We start from the raw sequence: 10,489 nt of genomic DNA on the forward strand, positions 1-10,489 counted from the left end.
AACGTGTGTACACAACTTTAGAAAGGTCATAAGGCCATGCTAGTACTTTCCCTAAAGGATGAGACGATCTCAAAAGACCTGTGGCCAACAATTTGGTCAAACTTCCCATTTTTGGTCAACTGGGCCCACGACCCCCGATTTCCGATCCGAAAGTTCCTATTGGTCCAACAAAGTCCACCAAACAAGTTATGTAAGTTTGGTCTCAATCGAGAGGTCGAATCTAAGTCAATCGTAAAATCAAACGGCGATCGTTTAGCCTAAACCTAGAATCATTTATTCGGAGTATCCAAGACTCCGATTCTCGATCCGTGAGTTCCTACACGATACTGCCTAATATGTGAAGTTTCGTTCAATAGTTGAACAATAACCTATCGCTCATCCCAGCAGACCGTCGTGATTGGGATGACTTAGGGATTATTTTGGAAGCTTAAGAGCTGCCACAATAGGTCCCACGCGCCGCCACAAGCCCTAGCAGCGCATGGGTGTCTTTAGTAATTTTGGCAATTGGAAAACTTCAAATCGCTAGCCAATACCTATAACTATACAAGATTCGACAGACCCGCCCGAATTTTCCCGAAACCGAGGCGGATCCGTCTGGTGCCGACATCATATGATGCGCCCATTTACTAAAACCCAAGACATTCTACCAAAAATTTGTGCGAGTCTCCCTGTAAAATGCTCAAACCAGAATAAACAACTGCAATAATTTACATCAATATACAACCCAACTGCCAAGCGGCTTTACAGTACTACAATTAACACAAATGGCCTCGGCCTCAAGTAGTAGCCTAACATGGGCAATAACAGGCGTCACTGAATTTGTTTACAACAAACAGGGGAGTAGAAAGAATTATACAGACACTATTAACAGACGACAAGTTCGAGCTCGTGACTTGCTCGAATGCCTTCAGGGAGCAACTACATGCAGGGGCGCAAAAGAAAGATGTGAGTGGGCGAAATAAAGTTTCACTTTAAAAACAACATAGTAACCCCACCATGTAAAAATAATGCTCTAGCATGCAGTTTCACAATTCAGAAACCAAAACTCAAGCACAAAAATCCCAAAGTCCAAAACATCTCCACAACTCAGGCTCACAACTCATTTCCCAAAATATATGCAACTCTCAACAACCCGTAAATACCCATATATAAATATATGTATAACTAGGACTCTAGTATAGTATATATATACTCCACTCCAAACTAATGTACCGGGGAGACAATCCAGAGTTGTTGTGATCGCAGGATTCGAACCAACTCCAGCGTCGATGAGTAGTCAGCAACCGGGGCGGAACTCCATAGCTCACACGCCGGCGCCAGCGACACGTGTAGCTCACAAATCTCATAACAAGTCCTACGCAGCCATGTATCATCACCCCACCGCACCGCCAACGACGTGTGTGATGATACTCAAGCAATATACATACTCTCCCCATACGCGGCCTGCACCAGCGACACGTATGGAAAGTGTCTCACACACCGCATCGCACCGCCAACGCCATGTGTGAGACCCGTAATCTCATGGCCTTCCCACCCCGGCGCCAGCAGCGTGTGTGGGAAGCCTAGTAACTAGGGAATGGTACTCACCTACCATACTCATATCTCACAACCATCCATCAAACTCCTATCTTTCCACAATCTCACCACAACAACCTCTCATACTCTATACATAGACAATATAGATAGCCATCCCAAAATCCATATCAACATAATCATCGTACTCAAATATATATGTTCATATTCAAAATATATATCCAAGATATATAAACATATTCAAATCATCAACCAAAGACTTATTAAATCAAAGTCACCATCATTTAAAGTATATGCACAAAACTTTCATAATTAAAACCATGCATATGCTTAAAACAAAGTCCACTCACAAGTAATCCCAAGCTGCCCGGCCCCGTGAGGGTCCGCCTGCTGCAGTGATCAACCGAAGTACCTATTCAAGATACAAATCCTTGATTAACGAGCGTACTTCCAAGCGGAAATTCACGAAAGGAAATACTTAAATCCCCAAGTTCCCGGTGCGCTCACGTCCAAGGAATATCCTAAGTCCCTAAGATTCATGATTGAATTCGCTTCCCAATCGCACGGTGATCGCGATTTCCTAAACTTCACATTATTGAATCGAACATCCGGGGCTCAATTCACGATCCGCGAATTCCTACAGGTTTCTAAGAGTACCTAAATCAACATACTTCAATTTGGAAGCGATCCAGCGGTGAACTTATCGAACCGGATAGCGCACAATATGCGAAATCCGTTCGATAGTCAAGCGATATCCAAATTGAGATCCGCGAAATCCTCGCACTCGTGGCAGCTAAGGATCTCAACAGGACGAAAAACAACTTCACCCACCTTGCCCACGCGCCGCCACACGCGCCGGCGGTGCGCGGGTGTGTAGAAGATTTCCGGCGACGGAAAATCTCCAAACCAACGCTCACCCTTCCAATCCTAGATACTACTCGAAGAATGGAGCAACTTTTTCAACTACGGCAACATCAATTCGGACGGCAAGTGGCGAATTTCAAGTGAAATCCGGCCAAAACCTAGATTCCAATTCGGTTCCAAAACTCAAAATCGATCAAACCTAAACAACATCGGCTAGCGTAAAGGAGAAGAAACCTCACAGTTCAAGGGATTGCGGCGGCGGAGCAGCATGGCGCAACAACCGAAACTTCCGGTTTGAACGATCGGCGGCGTGGGTCGAGGTTTCGGCGAAGTTGGGTGGGTCTTGATCGGGGCTTGAGACAGTCGAATGGGACCGTGCGGCCCTTCCGTTGCGAGAGAGAATCGAAGAGAGAAAAGAGAGAATCGGGAGAGAGAAACGGGAGGGAGAGAGAGAGTGTGCGGGAGGGAGAGAGAGAAAGTGAGGGTAAAACGAAAATCTGATTTTACCAAACTCTTGAAATAATTACAGTTACGCCACGAACAAGTTTTGATCGCCAAAGCCGTTAAATCTCGATTCAAGGCCTACCGCTTTGTCTACGGTTTCGTCTCGTACCACCTACGCAACCACACCACTCACGGTCCCAAAATCTTCCCGGATAAGAAAGTGACCAAAATCACCCTTAACCCAGGAATAATTAAATATTTTCCCTTAATTAGATTAAATAGGAAAATAAACGGGGTCGGGGTGTTACATTCTACCCTCCTTATAGAAATTTCGTCCCCGAAATTCACATACCTGTCAATGGAAGAGATAAGGATACTTGGCCCGCATCTGCTCTTCGGGTTCCCAAGTAGCTTCTTCAACAGTTTGGCTTCTCCACAAAACTTTCCTACCGGGATGGATCTAGAGCAACTTCTGTTCTTTCCTATCAAGATCTGTACTTGGTTGTTCCTCATACGTCAAATCTTCTTCCAATTCCACAGGTTGGTATTCTAATACATGGGAAGGATCTGGCATGTATTTCCAGAAGCATAGATACATGGAATACATCATGAACTTGAGACAGTTCTGGAGGTAAGGCTAGTCTGTAAGCCACAGGTCCAATTCGCTCCGTGATCTCATAGGGTCCAATGTAACGAGGGCTTAACTTCCCACGTTTCCCAAATCTCATCACACCCTTCCAAGGAGATAACTTCAGGAACACCCAATCCCCAACTGTAAACTCAAGATCTTTGGACCTGTTATCTGCATAACTCTTCTGTCGGTCTTGTGCAATTTTCAACTTCTCTTTTATAATCTTCACCTTCTCATTTGTTACTCGGATACTATCCACTTTTTCCAGTTTCTTGTCACCCACTTCATTCCAACAAATAGGAGTCCTGCACTGCCTCCGTACAACGCCTCATAAGGAGCCATCCCAATACTCGAATGATAGCTGTTATTATAAGCAAACTCCACCAAGGCAAGGTGAGCGTCCCATGCATCTTTAGCTGTAACACACAGGGACCTCAACATGTCCTCTAGAGTCGGATAGTCCTTTCGATTGTCCATCGGTTTGTGGGTGGCGATCTGAATGCAATCTAGTACCCATAGCTTCTTGCAAGCACCTCCAAAATCGAGAAGTGAACCTAGGATCCCATGTCCGATCGATGGACACAGTGCTCCATGCAATCGACAATCTCGTCCACAAAAGTTTTGCCAACCTTGTCAAAGGATAGGTCTCCTTAATGGGTAGGAAATGGCAGGACTTGGTAAGTCTATCACTATCACCCAAATTCCATCATGACCCTTTGAAGTACGTGGAAGCTTAAAAACAAAATCCATGGTATCGCTCCCACTTCCATTCAGGGAAATCTGAAGTGGTTGCATGAGTCCCGATGGCTTCTGTCGCTCTGCCTTCACTTGTTGACATATCAAACATCTGCTCACATATTTAGCAATGTCTCCCTTCATATGCGGCCATGAATAATATGCCCGTAGCGTCCGGTACATCTTCGTACTACCCGGATGCATGGTGTAAGTGGAGCAGTGAGCTTCCTCCATGATTTCTCTTTTCAACTCAACATTCTTACCAGGTACACATAGACAAGCTCCTTTTACCAACGCTCCGTCTCCCCTTATAGCATAATCCTTTCCGCGTTCCATTCTCTACTTCTCCCCTTATCCTACAGAGTAGAGGATCTTCCAACTGGCCTGCAATTACCCGTTCCACCATAATGGGTCTCACATGCAAGCTAGCAAGGATTCCACCTTGTTGAGTCATCTCCATTTCTACTCCATCTTTAGTAGTTCCACCAACAGCGGAAGATAGGCCATATAATATGTGCCAAGTTCGCAGGAGCCTTCCTACTCAATGCATCTGCAACCACATTAGCTCGACTGGGTGGTACTCAATCGTACAATCATAATCCTTGATCAATTCCAACCAGCGCCGTTGTCTCATATTCAGCTCCTACGGGTAAAGAAATACTTGAGGCTCTTATGATCCGTGAAAATCTGACAGGTCTCACCATACAAGTAATGTCGCCAAATCTTGAGCAAACACTCTGCGGCAAGTTCCAAGTCATGGGTGGATAATTTCGCTCATGCTTTTTGAGTTGCCTCGAGGCATAAGCAATCACCCGGTCATGTTGCATCAAAACACATCCCAATCCCTGTAAAGATGCATCGTAGATCACAAAGCCCCAGAGTTATCGGGAAGAGCCAAAGCAGTGCGGTAGTCAACCGCTTCTTCAACTCACGAAAACTCATCGCACTCTTCCGTCCACTCAAATGCAACATCCTTCCTTGTCAACCGCGAGAGGGGTGTCGCTATCGAAGAAAACCCTTCCACAAATCGACGATAGTAACCTGCTAACCCCAGAAAACTTCGTACTTCCGTTACACTTGTGGGTTGTACCCAATTCACAATAGCCTCAATCTTCTGTGGGTCCACATAAATCCCTTCCGTTGAGATTACATGTCCAAGGAACACCACTCTATCCAGCCAAAACGACACTTGCTAAATTTGGCATAGAGTTGCTTCCTTCTTAAAGTCCTAATACCAACCTCAGGTGCTTCTTATGTCCTTCCAAAGTCTTAGAATAAACCAAGATATCATCTATGAACACAATCACAAAGTGATCCAAATAAAGTCGAACACTCATTCATGAGATCCATAAATCTGCTTTGGAGCATTCGTCAGCGACGGCATCACGAAATTCATAATGTCCATACCGCGTTACAGAATGCGGTCTTGGGACATCCTCTTCTCACGATCCTCAGCGATGGTATCGACCTCGGATCAATCTTAGAAATACTTGGCATCCTTCAGCATCGAACAAATCATCAATCCCGCGGCAAAGGATACCGGATTACGTCTTCACCTTATTCAGCTGCGGTAATCAATACACACACCTCATGGTCCCATCCTTCTTCCTCACAAACAACACCGGTGCACCCCATAAACACTAGGTCGGATGAAACCCATATCTACTAATTCCTGCACTGAATCTTCAACTCCCGGAGTTCAGCTGGTGCCATCCTATAAGGAGTTAGATAGATAGGATTGGTGCGGAAGAAGTTCAATAGTGAATCAATTTCCCTTTCAGGAGGTAACCCCGGAAGATCATCTGGAAAGACATCAGGAAACTCACTAACAACAGGAATATCTTCCAGATTCAAGGTGATCTCTCGGGTGTCGATGATATGAGCTAGAAATCCTTCACATCCTTTCTCGAGTAATCTCTTAGCTGTAATAGCAGAGATAAGGCAAGTAGGGAGAATTCTACGTTCCCCCCGGAAAATTACTTTAGGCTGTCCTGGACTCCGGAATGTCACTTCCTTCCGGTAGCAATCCACGGACGCATGATGCTTCTCTAGCCAATCCATCCCCAGGATGATATCCAAATCCACCAATTCTAAAGGGATCAAATTGGCTTCCAACCATGCATCTTCTACTTGAACATAGCATTCTCTGAATACCCGGTCTGCAAACATGACTTCCCAGTGGGTAGAAATACTAAAACTTCTGTCATGGGTGTCGGCCTCACACTGACATAGGGTACGAAATTGTGTGCTACGAAAGAATGTGTGGCCCCCGGGTCAATTAAAACACGAGCAAGATAGCCGAAAATAGGGATCATACCAGTAATCACATCCGGGTGGCTGTGCCTCCTGGGGTCATAGAAAACACCCTAGCTGGTGGTAGAACCGGTGACCCAATTCTGCCACTTCTTCCCGAGAAGATGGCGGTGCCTGCTCTTGGAAGATCCCACAGGAGTAGCACCACTCGACGATCTTGACCCATGGTACCGTGCCCTCTTTGGCTCCGATCCTGCTGGTACATCAGGTAATCAGTGGGCAAAACCTCTTGGTATGCCTGCTGTCCACAAAATAGCATCTTGGGCGCCGCTCAGCTTGGTTTACCCCTTGAAAGGAATTAGGGCAATCCTTTGCAAAATGCCCACTGTCATAAGCTGTAACATGTCTGCTGGAGAGTCCTTGTGCTAGATCTGAGCTCTTGCTCACAGCGAGTCCATCTTTGGGCCAGTCTAGGGATCTCCACTACAGGCTGGATCCTCGTCCACCCGACCATCCACCACTAGCGAGTGGAACTAGATCCTCCTCTCTTGGATGGACCACGACTTGGGCCGCAATCCTGCGCATCTCTCGGCGTCTTCCTGCACCCATGACACATGTCCTAGATACTCTGTCGGCAGAGCTAAAGCTCTCATGTTAGGATCGTGCTAGCGGTAACCATGGTGAATCTCCACCATGGGCCGCCTTCAGCGTGCGCACCGGTCCTCTTGGTAGCCACTAATTCGGTGCAAACCTCGTTCATTAAACTTGTGCTCATATTCGGCCAGCGACATAGACCCTTGATATAAGAACTCATCTTTTTGGCATAGCGATAGGAAGGTGGATAGGCGATCGAGAAAAGATCCTTTGGAATTCCTCCCAGGTAATTGCGGTGGATTCATAGCCCCTCTTTGCGACTTTCCACCAGTGATAGGCATTCCCTTTTAACAGAAAGGTAGCTAAGCGGACCCTATCTTCATCAGGACACTCCAGTACCTCGAAAATCCGCTCCACATCAGGTAATCCAACACTCAGGCCTCTGCCGGATCTGGGCCACCCATGAACTCTTTGGCTCCGAGCTCTTTCACCCTTTTAATTTCCGAACTTTCTGTGCGCCTCCCCCTTAAGCGGTAGTCATGAGTGCGGGTGAATTGACTCGACATGGCGCAAATCCAGGGCATTCTCTCCAGGTGGAGATGGTGGAGGAGATGGGCTGGAGGTGAAGGAGGTGGTGACGGAGATGGTGGTGGAGGATTTGGGCCCCATCTTTGACCACGACCTCGTGTTCTCGGTCGGCGTGTTGCCATGGTTCTACACAAAGAAACCATCGAATCATTAGATCAACAATGCAGCAAAAGTGCAAGTGTCGAAGGAAAATGAACCTAATGCTCACGATACCAGGTGACAGGACCCGCCCCAGGAATTTTCCCGAAACAGGCGGATCCGTCTTGGTGCCGACATCATCGATAAGGGCCCATTTACTAAAACCAAGACATTCTACCAAAAATTTGGCGAGTCTCCACATGTAAATGCTCAAACCAGAATAAACAACACGCAATAATTTACATCAATATACAACCCAGCTGCCGGCATGCTTTACAGGACTACATCCAACACAAAATGGCCTCCGGCCTCAAGTAGTAGCCTAACATAGGCAATATGAGCGTCTACAGAATTTGTTTACAACAAGCGGGAGTAGAAAGAATTATCAGACCCTATTAGCAGGCGACAAGTTGGGCTCGTGACTTGCTCGAATGCCTTGAGAGCAACTACATGCAGGCGCAAAGCGAAAAGATGTGAGTGGATGCGAAATAAAGTTTCACTTTAAAAACAACATAGTAACCCACCATGTAAAAATAATGCTCTAGCATGCAGTTTCACAATTCAGAAACCAAAACTCAAGCACAAAATCCCAAAGTCAAAACATCTCACAACTCGGGCTCACAACTCATTTCCCAAAATATATGCAACTCACAACAACCCGTAAATACCCATATATAAATATATGTATAACTAGGACTCTAGTATAGTATATATACTCCACCAAACTAATGTGGGGAGACAATCCAGCGAGGATTGTTGGCTGTGAGATTCGAACAGAACCAGCGTCCGGGGATGAGTAGTCCAGCAGGGGCGGAACTCCATAGCTCACTGCGCCGCGCCAGCGACCGTGTAGCTCACAAATCTCATAACAAGTCCTACGCGCGAGTGTATCATCACCCCACGGCTTGCCAGCGGCGTGTGTGATGATACTCAAGCAACTCTACATACTCTCCCCATGCGCCGCGCCAGTACGTATGGAAAGTGTCTCACCTGCTTGCCAGCGCCATGTGTGAGACCCGTAATCTCATGGCCTTCCCACCCATCAGCAGCGTGTGTGGGAAGCCTAGTAACTAGGGAATGGTACTCACCTACCATACTCATATCTCACAACCATCCATCAAACTCCTATCTTTCCACAATCTCACCACAACAACCTCTCATACTCTATACATAGACAATATAGATAGCCATCCCAAAATCCATATCAACATAATCATCATACTCAAATATATATGTTCATATTCAAAATATATATCAAGATATATAAACATATTCAAATCATCAACCAAAGACTTATTAAATCAAAGTCACCATCATTTAAAGTATATGCACAAAACTTTCATAATTAAAAACCATGCATATGCTTAAAACAAAGTCCACTCACAAGTAATCCCAAGCTGCCCGGCCATGTGAGTCCGCTTTCGCGAGTGATCAACAGTACCTATTCCAAGATACAAATCCTTGATTAACGATGCGTACTTCAGCGGAAATTCACGAAAATACTTAAATCCCCAAGTTCCCGGTGCGCTCCGTCCAAAGGAATATCCTAAGGTCGATTCTGATTGGAGTCGCTTCCCAATCGCACGGTGATCGCGATTTCCCTAAACTTCACATTATTGAATCGGAACATCCGGGGCTCCAATTCACGATCCGCGAATTCCTACAGGTTTCTAAGAGTACCTAAATCAACATACTTCAATTTGAAGCGATCCAGCGGTCGGGACTTATCGAACCGGATAGCGCACAATATCGAAATCCGTTCGATATCAACGATATCCAAATTGAGATCCGCGAAATCCTACGCCTCGTGGCAGCCTAAGGATCTCAACAGGACGAAAACAACTTCACCACCTGCGCGCGCCAAGCGCCCGGCGGTCTTGTGAGTGTGTAAAGATTCCGGCGACGGAAAATCTCAAACCAACGCTCACCCTTCAATCCTAGATACTACTCGAAGAATGGAGCAACTTTTTCAACTACGGCAACATCAATTCGGACGGCAAGTGGCGGAATTTCAAATTGAAATCCGGCCAAAACCTAGATTCAATTCGGTTCCAAAACTCAAAATCGATCAAACCTAAACAACGATCGGCTAAGCGTAAAGGAAAAACCTCACGGTTCAAGGTTGGGCCAGCGAGGCAGCGGCGCAACAACCGGAAACTTCGGTTTGAACGATCAGGCCAGGCGTCGGGTTGAGGTTTCGGCGAAGTGGGTGGGTCTTGATCGGGGCTTGAGGCAGTCGAATGGGACCTGTTTACTTCCGTTCTGCGGTGAGGAAGAATCGAAGAGAGAAAAGAGAAATCGGGAGAGAAACGGGAGGAGAGAGAGAGTGTACTGCGGGAGGAGAGAGAGAGTGAGGGTAAGCGAAAATCTGATTTTACCAAACTCTTGAAATAATTACAGTTACGCCACGAACAAGTTTTGATCGCCAAAGCCGTTAAATCTCCGATTCAGGGCCTACACTTTGTCTACGGTTTCGTCTCAGTACCACCTACGCAACCACACCACTCACGGTCCCAAAATCTTCCGGATAAGAAAGTGACCAAAATCACCCTTAACCCAGGAATAATTAAATATTTTCCCTTAATTAGATTAAATAGGAAAATAAACGCAGGGTCGGGGTGTTACAGTACCACCACAACTAGAGTCACTTTTGGTCTTAGACCCGGGCCAAAAAGTGGCAAGAGATAGCTAGAAAACACCCAAACAGTA

General features: G+C 46.1%; 1 protein-coding gene across 1 annotated transcript; it reads right to left on the reverse strand.

Moving 5' to 3' along the window:
• Positions 1-3,350: 3,350 nt before the first annotated feature.
• On the reverse strand, positions 3,351-4,543 carry LOC148917808 (uncharacterized). Its single transcript, XM_089050405.1, has 2 exons — positions 4,169-4,543; positions 3,351-3,782 (listed from the first exon to the last, which is right to left on the reverse strand). Exons 1-2 carry the CDS (start codon positions 4,541-4,543, stop codon positions 3,351-3,353), a joined length of 807 nt encoding a protein of 268 aa, XP_088906531.1.
• Between the last annotated feature and the right edge of the window lie 5,946 nt (positions 4,544-10,489).

This window comes from Prunus mume, linkage group LG4 (genome assembly GCF_029339155.1).
Source record: "Prunus mume cultivar Tortuosa linkage group LG4, ASM2933915v1, whole genome shotgun sequence".
In the NCBI taxonomy this organism is placed as follows: Eukaryota; Viridiplantae; Streptophyta; class Magnoliopsida; order Rosales; family Rosaceae; genus Prunus; species Prunus mume.